At 42.9% G+C, this 14,608-nt stretch overlaps 2 protein-coding genes across 4 annotated transcripts in view; one reads left to right on the top strand and one right to left on the bottom strand.

Moving 5' to 3' along the window:
• Positions 1–14,608, top strand: part of LOC144498648 (structural maintenance of chromosomes protein 1B-like) — a 139,057-nt gene that overhangs the window by 81,415 nt on the left and 43,034 nt on the right. Inside the window, exon 18 of the mRNA XM_078220093.1 lies at positions 2,626–2,773. Coding sequence (XP_078076219.1) covers positions 2,626–2,773 — 148 coding nt within the window. The remainder of the gene's footprint in view (positions 1–2,625; positions 2,774–14,608) is intronic.
• Positions 7,896–14,608, bottom strand: part of LOC144498647 (protein FAM118A-like) — a 139,555-nt gene continuing 132,842 nt past the window's right edge. For all 3 annotated transcript variants that reach the window (XM_078220088.1, XM_078220086.1, XM_078220087.1), the window contains one exon: positions 7,896–7,959. In XM_078220088.1, coding sequence (XP_078076214.1) covers positions 7,916–7,959 — 44 coding nt within the window. In that variant the 3' untranslated portion in view covers positions 7,896–7,915. The remainder of the gene's footprint in view (positions 7,960–14,608) is intronic.

The following is a 14,608-nucleotide window of genomic DNA, read 5'->3' as shown; positions in this document are numbered from 1 at the left end:
AATTTCCTAGTGCCATGCTGTTCATTGAGTACCTCCTTGTCAAATTACTTCTTCCAAAGTGTATCACACTTTTCAGGGTAAGAAGTTTCGGAGTGCTGCTCCTCCATCAGGTAAGTGGGAGTTCTGTCTAACTAGTGGCTTTTGCTACCAAATAAACCTGTTGGACTTTAACCTGGTGTTGTGAGACTTCTTACTGTGTTTACCCCAGTCCAACGCCAGCATCTCCACATCATGACCTCCCCCATAGCCAGGGAGGAATTAAAAATTTGCGTCAAAGCCCCTGCAATCTCCTTCCTTGCCTCCCACAACAGCCTGGGACACAATTCATCCAAACCTGGAGATTTGTCCACTTTTAAACCTGCCAACACTTCCAATACCTTGTCCTTCCCTACGTCAGTTTTCTCAAGAAACTCACAGGGCCCCATTTTACCATTTTGATTCTAAATGCTGGGCGGACTTGAAACTGGGAGAGTTTCAAATCCGGCTTTTAGACCCGTTCTGAGGCATTCCCATATGCACTCTGCCTGCAAAAATATCAGTCAGTCCGAATCGCGCTGCACAAGCCTGTGGGCGGGGCTTAACGCGCCCAAAACCCTGCAGCTCCTATCGGCACCTCCAACTGTGCATGCGCAGAAAAAAAATGATGGAATGCTGCTCCCCTGCCGCATCCCTCCCAGACCGCTAAAATGCTCCGTCGGAGCCCCGCCCCCCTTCCAAACATCCCTCCCAGAGCGGATAATGCCTCCCCCGGCCCCTACGGACATTGCCCCACCCCCACAACTTTACTGACCTCCTTATCCCCAACTCCCCGCCACCCAGACCGATCGTGGGCCCCTCATCCCCTTTCCCCCACCGATTTCAGACAGAGTGATCCACCCTTTCCCTTCCCCCCCACCAATCTCAGGCAGAGTAATCCACTCTCCCCCATCTCCCCCCATTGATCTCAGGCAGAGTGGCAGCAGACCCCCCCCCCCCCCTCCCCCGGCAGACGCTTAGCACTTACCTCCTCACTAACTGGAGTGCCCAAATCGGACTTATATGGAGCATGTCTGTTTTGCGCCGATTCTGAATGGGCGAACGTGGTGGTAAAGGGGGAAGTGCCAGTAAAGTTGGGTATGCAGCCCATTAGGTCAGTTTTTAAATGCATGTAGTCCCGATCATGGCCATTACAGGCCTTGGTAAAAGGGGAACCAGCGCAGAGGTGAACGCGGATAGTGCTACTCGCCTCCCGCCCGACTTTATCACATTTTCGGGCCCGAAAATGGGCACAACGCGATGGTAAAATCAGGCCCACAGTCTCTCTTCCTGACTTCTATTCCTTCATCCTCATTTCTTGGGTGAAGACAGATGTGAAGTATTCGTTCAACACTCTACCAATGTCCTCTGGCTCCACCTATAAATTGCCCCCTTGATCCCTAAGGGCCCAACTCTTTCCCTGGTTATCTTCTTCCCATTGAAATGCTTATAGAATATCTTGGGATTTTCCCTCCTTTTACCAACCACAGCTTTCTCATATCTTCTCTTTGCTTTCCTATTTGCTTTCTTAAGCTCCAACCTGCACTTTCTGTTCTTCACTAATGCCTCCGCTGATTTGCTCCCCTTGTACCTGCTAAAAGCCTTTCTTTTCCTTCTCATCGTATCCTGAATATCTCTGGTCATCAATGGTTCTCTGGACTTGTTTCTCCTTCCAATAACCCTAGAGGGAACATGCTGGGCTTGCACCCTCCCCATTTCCTTTCTGAACACACACACACCACCCCCCCCCCCCCCCGCCGCTCTTCTGTAGATTTCTCCACGAGTAGCTGTTCCCAGTCCACTTTGGCCACTTGGCCAGATCCTGCCTTATTTTACTACAATCCATTCTGCCCCAATCCAAAATGTTTTTTTGCAATTTATCTATTTGTTTGTCCATAACAAACTTCAATTGTATCATGCTGTGATCACTATCGCTAAAATGCTCCCCCACCACCTGTCCAGCTTCATTTCCTAGTATCAGGTCCAAGTTAAAGTTTATTTATTAGTCACAAGTAAGGCTTACATTAACACTGCAATGAAGTTACTATGAAATTCCCCTAGTCGCCGCACTCCGGCGCCTGTTCAATGCATCTAACCAGTACATCTTTCAGACTGTGGGAGAAACCGGAGCACCTGGAGGAAACCCGCGCAGACATGGGGAGAACATGCAAACTCCACACAAACAGTGAGAACCAAGCCGGGAATCGAACCCGAGTCTTTGGCGCTGTGAGGCAGCAGTGCTAACCACTGTGCCACCGTGCTGTCCAGCACAGCTCCTTCCCTTTTTGGACCCTCTACATATTTGCCTGAAAGGTTCTTCTTTATACATTTCAAGAAATCCACTCCATCCAAGCCTTTAAGACTCTGTCCACCCTAGTTAATATTGGAAAAGTTGAAATCACCCAATACAATTACCCTATTGTCATTATTTTCTTCAAGAAGTCCAACACAAGAACAGATACAGCACATGGTCTCTGAAATAAACATGAACACCTTTGTTTGGCCAGTAACTCTTGAGTAGTAAATTTCCTTTTTTGTTTTGACACAATTGTAAAATCAACACTAAGCCAAAATGTAAACAAAAAATATAATTGTGTTGTTTGTGTCCAGGGAGCTAGCAAAGCTTCAGAAAGAATATGTATCTGTAGAAACCTCAATAGAACAGAAAAGGTTGGAGCGACACAATCTTCTACTCGCCTGCAAAGTCCAAAATGTACAGATACAACTTCTCCAAGGCAAGCTGGAAGAAATTGGTGAGGTAAACATTATAAGATTTTTTCCTGTTTACTTTCAGAATATTCAATGAATGTTTAGTTGTGTGTTTTAGCTGGGGAACCAAATAGTAGCAGAGAGATAGAATGCTGGCCTGTACCTTTCACTGAATACCTTGCATGGAGAGTAAAACTCATAACTGACATGTCTTTTGTGAAAGCCTATCATGTACAGAACTTTATTAAGCAGTTAATCAGTATAAATGTGCTTTATTGTATAATAGTGGCAAATATGTCACAAGTTGTAATGCGTAGCTCTTTAGGAAAATTAAAACCACTGCATCTACTATTTCAGCAGCCACTTCCTTTAAATCCCTAGGATGAAGTCCATCAAGATCTGGGGACTTGCCAGCTTTCAGTTTTAGGTTTAATATCCTTTCCTGGTGATTGTAATTGTTTTAAGTTCCTTTCTGCCTTTCACCTCTACATTTACAATTATTTCTGTGGTGTTATTTGTATCCTGCACAGTGAAGATGGATACAGAATATCTGTTCAATACATCAATTTCCTTATCTTCCATTATTAATTCCCCAACTCACTCTCTAGAGGATCAACATTCATTTTACACTTTTCTTTTTAAATACCTGTATTTAAAACTCTTACCATCTGCTTTCATATTTCTAGCAAACTTTCTCTCCTCTTCTAATTTCTCTCTCCTTTTAGTTTTTGCTGTTTTTTATATTCTGTCTGATCTTCTGAACCCACCACTAATCTTAATGAAATTGTATCCTTTTTCTTTCAATTTGATACTTTCTTTAACTTCCTTAGTTAGCCACAGACGCCATGTTTTATCCCAGAGTCTTCCTTTCTCACTGGAATATATCTTTGCTGAGTGTTGTGAAATATCTGCTTAAATGTCTGCCACTGCACCTGCACTGACCTATGAACTTAATTTCCCAGTTTACTTTAGCCAGCTTTTCATATCCTCATGATTGTTTAGGTTTAAAGCTAGTCTTAGACCCACTCCACTCTCCATTCTTTCTTGCCCTAGGAAGGTGATGGTAGGCCCACTTTTTAAAGCATTTTAATATTGATTCAGTTGCTAGGTCACTTCAACCATGTCCACCCTGAAATAAACCCTTTCCCTATTCACTTACAAAATTCCAGCTGTCCAGCCTTTTGCCCTTATCCACAATGACATTTCTACAGCTGCCTATCTGCTCAATGGTGCTTTACCTCTTCTAAATTGTTTGGGTGATTGACATTTTTATTACCGTGCAACGAAATGACTTTTTAAGAAAAGTGGAAAGTAATGAACGAATAATTTTTAAAGCTTTTTTTTAAACCCATCCTACTGTCACTATAGCATTCATTAGTCTATATAGTATATAGTGGGTGAATGGGCATGGAAGTTCCATAGCATGGCATAGGGGGCTATATGGTGGGTGAAGGGGCATAGGAGGCAAGAGGGCTCATGGGGGTGAGGCGTCTTACCTTGGCATAGAGGCCATGTGGAGGATGTTTTAAACTCACCTTTTAAAAGATCTCCTTTTATAAACTATATTTCACCGCTCCTTTGAGGGGCCGTGAACCACAATTCTTTAAAAACCTTGCCCGACCCCATGAAGATTGAAAAGGAGTAGGGCATGCTTATCCCTCCAATGGAGCCGACTAATTCGGGAATGTTGGATCGAAGCTTTTGATAGGAACCAACATGCACCCTTTAAAAGATATTCTAAAAATCAGACAGTCTGGGAATGGAGTCAAAAATCCCAGAACCGGAACCCGTCTACCATTCAGCCTCATGTTTCTAACTTTCAAGATGTAAACTTCAGTCAGTGTGGACTTTTCGAAATTGGCTTTAAAAAGTGATCAAATGCTGCTCAAGGTGGCTGTCGAGGGTCGGGTGATCTTTTTGTGATTTCCAGACAAAAGATAAACTCATGTCTGAACGTGCATCTGAAAATATTTGATTTATTATTGTCACATTATTAGTATACAGTGAAAAGTATTGTTTCTTGTGTGCTTTACAGACATAGAGAAGGAAAGGAGAGGGTGCATAATGTAGTGTTACAGTCAGGGCTAGAGTGAAAAATCAACTTAATACGAGGTAGGACCATTCAAAAGTCTGATGGCAGCAGGGAAGAAGCTGTTCTTGTATTGGTTGGTACATGACCTCAGACCTTTGTATCTTTTTCCTAACGGAAGAAGGTGAAAGAGAGTGTGTCCGGGGTGCATGGGACCCTTGATTATGTTGGCTGCTTTTCCGAAGCAACGGAAAGTTTAAAAAGAAAATTACTGTTGGTGGAATGTCCTCCCATGATACACAATGCAAAACCAATTGTGAATTTGCATCACCTATTGACTGGGTATTTACCGACAACTCAAGTCCAGACTTCACATCCCAAAGTTCAAAGCTTAACAAAGAGAGTTATCCGGAAACCAGTTTGTCGTAAGCAGGTGTGAACAGCAATCATGAAAATCACATTGTGTAACTTCGAATCAGTTATATGAACAATGCAGATATTGATCTTGGGGGTCACATGACAAAAGCTGTCTTCAGGTAATAAATCTTAACTTATTCCAAGCACAAGGGTGAAACTAGATCAGTCTGAAAACCATCAGGACAAGAGGGACCATTCCTCCAGCCATGAGAACAGACCTTAACCAACAAGCAGCTAGCTCAGGCAGTGTGAGGGACATTCGTCTTTATCTGTAAATATTCACCTGTACAGAAACATGGACATAATCTCATCTAGAAATCCAGAGATTTCCAACTTGCATTCATTTCCAAAAATCCAGAATAGATAGCCCATCTAATGGGCGCACCTTGAAGGACCATTTCACCACATGATTTGCTTCTTGTATTCTGTTGCTAATCTAGCTGCATGTTTTGTTCTCAATAGAATCTATCTTTGCTTCTGTATGTATCTGTGTGCATAATGGATCTTGTGTGTTTCACTGTGGTTAAATTTAGGGGTGCTGTGTGAATAAACATTGGCTGGAATTTTCTGGCCTTCTCGCCGGCTAGATCTTTTAGCCCCGCTGATGGAGAACCCCTGCCATGGGTTCTGTGGGGCAAGGGTACCCCTTTAGAGCAGTACCCTGACTGGACCACTGGCATATAATGTGATATTATACAGCCGTGAAGAAAAGAAGTGAAGAATCTCTGATTCAAATGTGACCTAAACTACGGGATCTTGAGGAAAAAAGTGATGTTCATACACTGATTGTACAGTGACAGCTACTTTGCCTGTGGGTTTTTATGGACTGGTGATGCCTCTTGCCCTGTTCCAGAATGCCTAAATCGCAGGGGGAAGCTCTCAAACGCTCCAATGGTACCAAACAAGTTGAGGAACCATCTGAATAGAAGACACTAGTCACTCCACAGCAAGGATATATAGTACTTAAAGTGCCTGAGAAACCAAAATGTTAAGCAAAATCAGCATAAGATGGATAATGCACAGGAGGCAAGTTACCTGGTGGCAGAGCTTATAGTGAAATCAAAGAAGCCACTCAATATTGCTGAAACTCTAACACTGCCGGCATACAAAAATATTGAACGTAATATTGGGAGCTTATGCTACCAAAGAAATTGGCAAAGTTCCTCTTTTTCTGATGATACAATCAAAAGGCATGTTAACAAAACGTCAGTTGATATGGAATAGGTGCTTCAAGAGAAATTAGAAGTGAGTGGAAAATTTGTCTTGCTGGTTGATGATTCCACAGATATTAGCGACACTACCAGCTGTTTGCCAATGTCAGGTATGTTGATGGGGATTCTATCAAAGAGAATTTCTTCTTTAGCAAAGAATTTCCAGTCACCCGACTGGAGAGAAAATCTTTTATGTCACAACTGCTTATCTGGAGGAAAACAATTTTAACTATACTAAATGCAATAGCATTTGCCTTGTCGGAGCAGATTCCATGACAGGAAAGGTCAAAGGATCCGTGATTAAGGTGAAAGAACAGAATTCTTATATAAAGGTTAGCCACTGTATCCTGCACCATGAAGCCTTGTTGCCAAAAAAATGCCATCCAACTGCAGTATTAGACCAAACAGTGAAAACTGTGAATTATGTAAAACCATGCCCTTTAACATCACACTTGTTCACTATTTTGTGTGAAGAGATGGGAGCTGAGTACCAGGGTTTTCTCATGCCTACAGAAGTGCAATGTCTGTCTCAAGGAAAGGTCCTCTCTCATGTTTGTGAACTCTATAACACACAAAGAGTTTTCTGCTCTGCATGAATTGCCACACAAAGATTTAATATGATGATTCTCATGTGCTAAGCTTGCATATCATTCAGATATATTGAGTGAACCATCTGAATGAGCTGGATGTTAAAATGCAGGGAAAAATGAGAACATTCAGATAAACTTCAAGGCTTCAGGTCAAAACTGGCCCTTTTGTAAGGAAATGTGGCAAGTGGGTTGATTGAGATGTTCAGGTTGCCATTTGAATCCTACTGGCAGATCTATACTCAACTTCATCTTCACACACTTTAAAATTCTACAGGAGAAGTTTGAATGCTGCTTCCTCTCCATGATTGGATACATAGTTCGTTTAATTCACTTTCTTTCCAATTGTCAAAAAACGTTGTCATTAAAAGAACAAGAGGGATCCAGGGAGCTCAGGATGGATTACACAGTGAGACTTAATTTGCAGAGATGCCTCTGGACATATGTTGGTTGCTTGCAGACAGAAATGACCACCTATTTCAGATCAGCAATATCGAGTACTCTTACCATTTCCCACAACCTGCGTGTGTGAGTTCATGTTCTCAAAACTGGTTTTAGTTTAAAAAAAAATAGGAGACAGTGCCTGGCAGTGAATCAAAACCTGTGAGTTTCCTGTCATCAGTTCCTCCCCAGATCAAGAGATTCTGCTCGCGCTGGTAGGCCCAAGTATCACGCTAACATTGTCGCTAAGATGCCACTCACAGTATTATCTTCATCTGTATTTTTCTTTGATTCATATACTTTTAATTTCAATAAGTTTTTTTTAATGTATAAGAAAAAACAACTTTTTTATTGTATTACAAATATGAGCTTTCACATTGAGAAATGTATATTTTTGAACGACAGTTGTTCAGTTAAAACAACTGAAAACAATTGAAATTGTTAATGCAAAACACTTCTAAATTTATACATTTTCAATAAAAAATACTGGGGGCGATTTTACCTTTTCACCCTGCCGGCTGATGGGTGGGGCAAGCCGGTAAGTAAGTCCCTGTAAAAATGAAGGAGAAAGATGGCAAGATTCGGGAACCCTGGATAACGAGAGATTGTAAGCTTATTGAAAAAGAAGGAGGCATACATAAATTTCAGGAAATTAAAAACAAATAAGGTTCTTGAAGAATACAAAGAGAGTAGGAAAGAGCTTATACAGGGACTTAGGAGGGAAAAAGGGGCCATGAAATGTCCTTGGCAGGCAGGATTAAGGAGAATCCCAAGGCTTTTGATGCATATATAAGGAGGAAAGGGTGAGTCCACTCAAGGACAGTTGAGGGAATTTGTGTTTGGAGCCGGTGAGGTAATGAGTACTTTGCATCAGTGTTCACAAAGGAGCAGGATGTGGTGGATGGGGAGTGTAGAAAGGAGGATGTTGACATCCTAGGGCATGTTGAGATAAAAAGGGAGGAGGCATTGGAGGTTTTGAAAAACACTAAGGTGGAGTGGTCCCCAGGGCCAGATATGGTCTATCTCAGAATACTGAAAGAGGCGAGGGAAGAAATTGCTGATGCCAAAATCTTTGTACCCTCTTTAGCCACAGGGGAGGTACCAGAGGATTGGAGAGTAGCTAACCTTGTTCCTTTGTTTAAAAAGGGAAGAAGAGACAATCCAGGAAACGACAGACCTGTGAGCCTTACATCAGTGGTGGGGAAATTATTGGAGAAGATTCTTAGGGAACAGGATGTACTCACATCAGGAATAAAATAGGCTTATTAACGATAGGCAACTTGTTTTTGTGAAGGGGAGGTTGTGTCTCACAAATTTGATTGCGTTCTTTGAGGAAGTGACAAGAAAAATTGACCAGGGCAAGGCAGTGGATGTTGGTATACATAGACTTTAGTAAAGCCTTTGATAAAGCTCCTCATGGCAGGCTGATACAGAAGATGAAGTCATATGGAATCCGAGGTGAGCTGGTAAGATGGATACAGAACTGGTTTGGGCATACAAAGCAGAGAGAAGTAGTGGATGGGTACTTTTCTAACTGGAGGTCTGTGACAAGCAATGTTCTACAAGGATCAGTGCTGAGGCTTTTGTTGTTTATAATATATATAAATGATTTGGAGGAAAATATAGCTGGTCTGATCAGTAAATTTGCAGATGATACAAAAATTGGGGGAGTATCGGATAGTGAGGAGGATTATCAGAGGATACAGCAGGATATAAATTGGCTGGAGACCTGGGCTCAAAGATGACAGATGGAATTTAAACCTGACAAATGTGAGATCATGCAATTTGGAAGGTCCACTTCAGAAGGAAAGCGTTGAGTATAGGAATTGGAAAATCATGTTGCAGCTATATAAGACTTTGGTTAGGCTGCATTTGGAGTATTGTGTACAATTCTGGCCACCACACTACTGGAAGGATGGTGATGCATTGGCAAGGGTGCAGAAGAAATTTACCAGGATGTTGCCTGGTTTGGAGTAAGATTGAACAAACTTGGATTGTTTTCATTGGAGCGTTGGAGGATGAGGGGCGGACCTGTTAGAAGTTTAAAAGATTAAGACAGGCTTGGATAGAGTAGATAGTCAAGAATCTTTTTCCCCCAGAGTCGAAGGGTCAATTACTTGGGGACATAGGTTGAAAGTGAGAGGGGGAAAGTTTAAAAGAGATGTAAGGGGTAAGTTTTTCACACAGAGGGTGATGAATGCCTGGAGCACACTGTCGGAGGAGGTGGTGGAAGCAGATTCTATAGCAACGTTCAAGAGGTATCTGGACAGAGACATGAATAGACAGGGAATAGAGGGATACGGACCACGTAGAGGCAAGAAAATCTGTGTGGACTTGGTGGGCTGAAGGGCCTGTTCCTGTACTGTACAGTTCTTTGCTTTCTTTGTAAGATTGCGAGAGAGCTGAGAAATCTGGTTCACAGCTGATTTCTCACCTCTTGTGATCTTACCAACAGCAGATTTCCAGTGAGATCAGCCTCACGCCTGAAAAGGGCACGAGACGGATTGTAATATTTAAATCTATTTAAATATTACAAGAGAGCCCGGGATACAATTGTTCGGCCTCACTTGCCTCTGTGGCCTCGCTGGTGAAGATTTTTCTGGTGAGGATCACATATGGTCCACATGAATGGGAACCTGTGATGTTGGCCTTGCCAGTCGGACCAGAGGCCGTTGAGGCCCCAGGATGTCAGGAGCAAAGGATGGAGTGCCTCTTGGGCAGTACCAGCCTGGTACTGGGCACACTGCCACTGCCAGTCTGGTGCTGGGCGGTGCCAAGGGGACAGGGCCAGATTGTGGGCGGGGGGGTCTAAGGGGGTATGGACATATGGAAGGGGGCGGGCTGCTGTTACTTTGTAACAATGATCGGGGGGTGGGGGGGGGGGGGGACACACTACCACTCTGCAACAGTGATCAGCCAGTCCGTACCTGGGGTGTGGGGGGAGGCGGTTTGGCCGTGATTGGTCCATGTGCGGGGGCATGGGTTGGATTAGACAGTCCATGCGCTGGGTTTTGGTTGCGATCAGTCCATATGGGGGTGGGGGTTGGGGGGGCGGGTGTTGTGGGACTCTGCCGTGAAGGCCTGCAGTAACTGGAGGAGGCAGTGACTGTCAGAACTCTCTCATTTTCACGCTTGTTTGACACTTAGAATTTTTTGAAGATCGCCCTCACTGTGTTTGACATGCAACTGGTGATAAGCCTTCTGTTGTAAACTGCGTTAACCAATGAAAATTATATTAGGTGGTAGCTCATAGCTTGACGTATTTTAGGAAGTTTTAGAGAGAAAAGGCTTTGGTAAGAGAGCAGAAATTAGGAGATGTGCCTAAATTTTTTTAATGGTATAAAGATGTACAGGGGTGGCATGGTGGCACAGTGGCTAGCACTGTTGCCTCACAGCGCCAGGTACCCGGGTTCAATTCCCGGCTTGGGTCACTGTCTGTGTGGAGTTTGCACATTCTCCCTGTGTCTGCGTGGGTTTTGTCTGGGTGCTCCGGTTTCCTCCCACACTCCAGCGATGTGCGGGTTAGGTTGATTGGCCATGCTAAATTGCCCGTTAGCGTCCCGAGATGCGTAGGTTAGAGGGGTAAATATATGGGGTGACGGGGAAGGGGCCTGGGTGGGATTGTTGTAGGTGCAGACTCAATGGGCCGAATGGCCTTACTCTGCACTGTGGGGATTCTATTCTATGTACCATGACATGCAAAAGGTTGGGAAACACTCACTGCTTGACATAGTACTTTTAGATTGACTTGACTCCATCCAGTGGCAGAAGGTTGGTCAGTGCCATTAGCTGTTACCTGCACTGATAACCCTTTGCCATTAGATGGAGTGCCCAGGAGGCAAGGTGGTGGGGAGTCAGGAAGGGGGCAAGTTCGTAAGGCCAGGGGGCAAAGGGATAGTTGGCAAGGCCAGAAGTTGATAAGGAGAGTAGTTGGAAAGACCAGGAGTCAGCAAGGGGGAACAGGAGGGAGAGGGACTGAGGGATAAGACACTATGGGAACGTCGTGAGCAGACAGACCACAGAAGAGGAAGTCTGTAGCAAACAATGTTAACGTGAAACTGGCAAGTTAAACAGATATATTGACTGTGCTTTATTGACAATTTAAAGTGAAACATTGCTAATTGAAAGAATGTCAAGCAAGGACATAGTGTGCACTCATATACTTTGGGTATCATCCTTGTAACTTTTCTTTGCACCCTCTTCAGTGCCTCTATATTATTTTTATAATATGGCAATGAGAATTACATGCAGTACTTTTTAAATGTGGTCTAACCAAAGTTTGATACAGATTTGGCATAACTTCACTATTTTTCAATTCTGTCCCTCTAGAAATAAAACCCAGTACTTGGTTTGCTTTTTTATGCACCATGTGGCATAATTTTTAGTGGTTGATGTATTTATATTTCAAGATCCCATTGTTCCTTTACCCCACCTAGACGTGTGCTTTCCATGTAATTAGTGACCTCTCTATCCTTCCTACCAAAATGTACCACCTCACATTTATTGATGTTGAACTTCATTTGCCAATTATTTACCCTTTCTGCAAGTTTATTAATGTCCTCTTGTAATTTGTTGCAGTCCTCCTCAGTATTAACCATTCCCTCCCCCAATCTATTTAGTATCATCCACAAATGTAGAAATTGCATTAATGATTCCAGAGTCCAAATCATGAATGTAAATTGTGAACTGCGGTGGCCTTGAGCACTGATCCTTCTGGAACACCACTTTCTACTTCTTCTACTCTTAATCACACATTCCCATTATCTGCTTTGTGTCTTGAAGCTAATTAGCAAACCATTTTGCCCCTTGTCCCCCAACTCCACATTCACTAGCCTTACTCATTATTCCAATATGGGGCACCTTATCAAGAGCTTTTTGAAAATGCAGATAAAGTATATCTTCTGTATTATCATTGTCCACTTTCACTGTTACCTCCCCAAAAGATACAATAAGATTGCTGAAACAAGATTTTCCCTTTTGACTATTCGTTATTATATTTTGCATTTCTAAATGCTCTTCTATTCTCTGCTTCCTAAGGATTCCAATATTTTTCTTACGACTGATGTTAAGCTGACTGGTCTGTAATTCCCTAGACATGTTCTGTCCCCCATTCTTGAATGTAGGAATGCATTAGCTGTCCATCTGTCCACAGACACTACATCTTAGAACAAATCACTAAATATCTGTAGTAATATCTCTGCTATCTCTAGCCGAGAATCGTTTTAAAATACATGGTGCAATCCATCCTTATCAGGGGCTTTTTCCTCTTTGGATTTCTTTAGTTTATTCAATACATCTCTTTTATTTTAAGTGCACATATTGTATTGCTGATCATGCCATTCAATGTAATTTCTACCTGTTCTATTTCCCGAGGAAATACTGAAGCAAGATAATTATTTAATGTTTCAGCCATCTCTTTATGTAGCCTATAAAGTATCTTACTCTTTTGTTTATGTTCCTTGATAATTTAATATCATAGTTCCTCTTCACCATCCTTTTTTATCTGTTCGCCTAATCTTTTCATCTTTTCTGTTAATAAGCACCATATCTGCTATCTATATACTTAATATATACTTATACAAATGTGTTGCCACTGTTTAAAAAAGGAGGCTGGTTAGCTTAACTTCTGTACTAGGAAAAATGCTTGAATCTATCATCAAGGAAGAAATAGCGAGACATCTGGATATAAATTGTCTCATTGGCAAGACACAGCATGGGTTCATGAAGAGAAGGTCATGTTTGACTAATTTGGTGGAATTCTTTGAGAACATTACATGTGCAGTGGACAACGGAGAACCTATGGATGTGGTGTATCTGGATTTCCAGAAGGCATTTGACAAGGTGCCGCACCAAAGACTGCTACATAAGATAAAGGTGCACGGTGTTACGGGTAATATATTAGCATGGATAGAGGATTGGTTAACTAACAGAAAGCAAAAAGTGGGGGTAAATGGGTGTTTTTCTGGTTGGCGATCAGTGACTAGTGGTGTGCCTCAGGGATCAGTGTTGGAACTACAATTGTTCATGATTTACATAGATGATTTGGAGTTGGGGACCAAGTGTAGTGTGTCAAAATTCGCAGATGACACTAAGATGGGTGGAAGAGCAAAGTGTGCAGAGGACGCTGAAAATCTGCAAAGGGATATAGTCTGAGTGGGCGAGGGTCTGGCAGATGGAGTACAATTTTGGTAAATGTGAGGTCATCCATTTTGGTAGGAATAACAGCAAAATGGACTATTTAAATGGTAAAAAATTGCAGCATGCTGCTGTGCAGAGGGACCTGGGTGGCCTTGTGCAGGAATCTCAAGGAGTTGGTTTGCTGGTGCAGCAGGTAATTAAGAAGGCAAATGGAATTTTGTCCTTCATTGCGAGAGGGATGGAGTTTAAAAACAGCGAGGCTATGTTGCCGCTGTATAAGGTCCTGGTGAGGCCACACCTGGCGTACTGTTTTGGTCTCCTTACTTGATAAAGGATATACTGACACTGGAGGGGGTGCAGAGGAGATTCACTAGGTTGATTCCAGAGTTGAGAGGGTTGGCTTACGAGGAGAGACCGAGAAGACTGGGGCTATACTCATTGGAATTCAGAAGAATGAAGGGAGATCTTATAGAAACATATAAGATTATGAAGGGAATAGATAAGATAGAAGCAGGGAAGTTGTTTCCATTGGCGGGTGAAACTAGAACTAGGGGGCATAGCCTCAAAATAAAGGGAAGCAGATTTAGGACTGAGTTGAGGAGGAACTTTTTCACACAAAAGGTTGTGAATCTGTGGAATTCGCTGCCCAGTGAAGCAGTTGAGGCTACCTGATTGAATGTTTTTAAGGCAAGGATAGATAAATTTTTGAACAGTAAAGGAATTAAGGGTTATGGTGAGCGGGCGGGTAAGTGGAGCTGAGTCCACAAAAAGATCAGCCATGATCTTATTGAATGGCAGAGCAGGCCCCTCACTCTTTAATTCAAAACTCCCACAGTGGAAATATATATACATACAATGGAGAATATCTACACAGGGCATTGCGAACTATTACCGTCCCTTGCGCAAAGTGCATTCAGACAGTTTCCATGGACGGCACGGTAGCGCAGTGGTTAGCACTGCTGCTTCACAGCTCCAGGGTCCCGGGTTCGATTCCCGGCTCGGGTCACTGTCTGTGTGGAGTTTGCACATTCTCCTCGTGTCTGCGTGGGTTTCCTCCGGGT

Source organism: Mustelus asterias, chromosome 9, assembly GCF_964213995.1.
Source record: "Mustelus asterias chromosome 9, sMusAst1.hap1.1, whole genome shotgun sequence".
In the NCBI taxonomy this organism is placed as follows: domain Eukaryota; kingdom Metazoa; phylum Chordata; class Chondrichthyes; order Carcharhiniformes; family Triakidae; genus Mustelus; species Mustelus asterias.
Note: the sequence above shows the minus strand (reverse complement) of the source record. Positions and strands in the feature narration are given on the sequence as shown.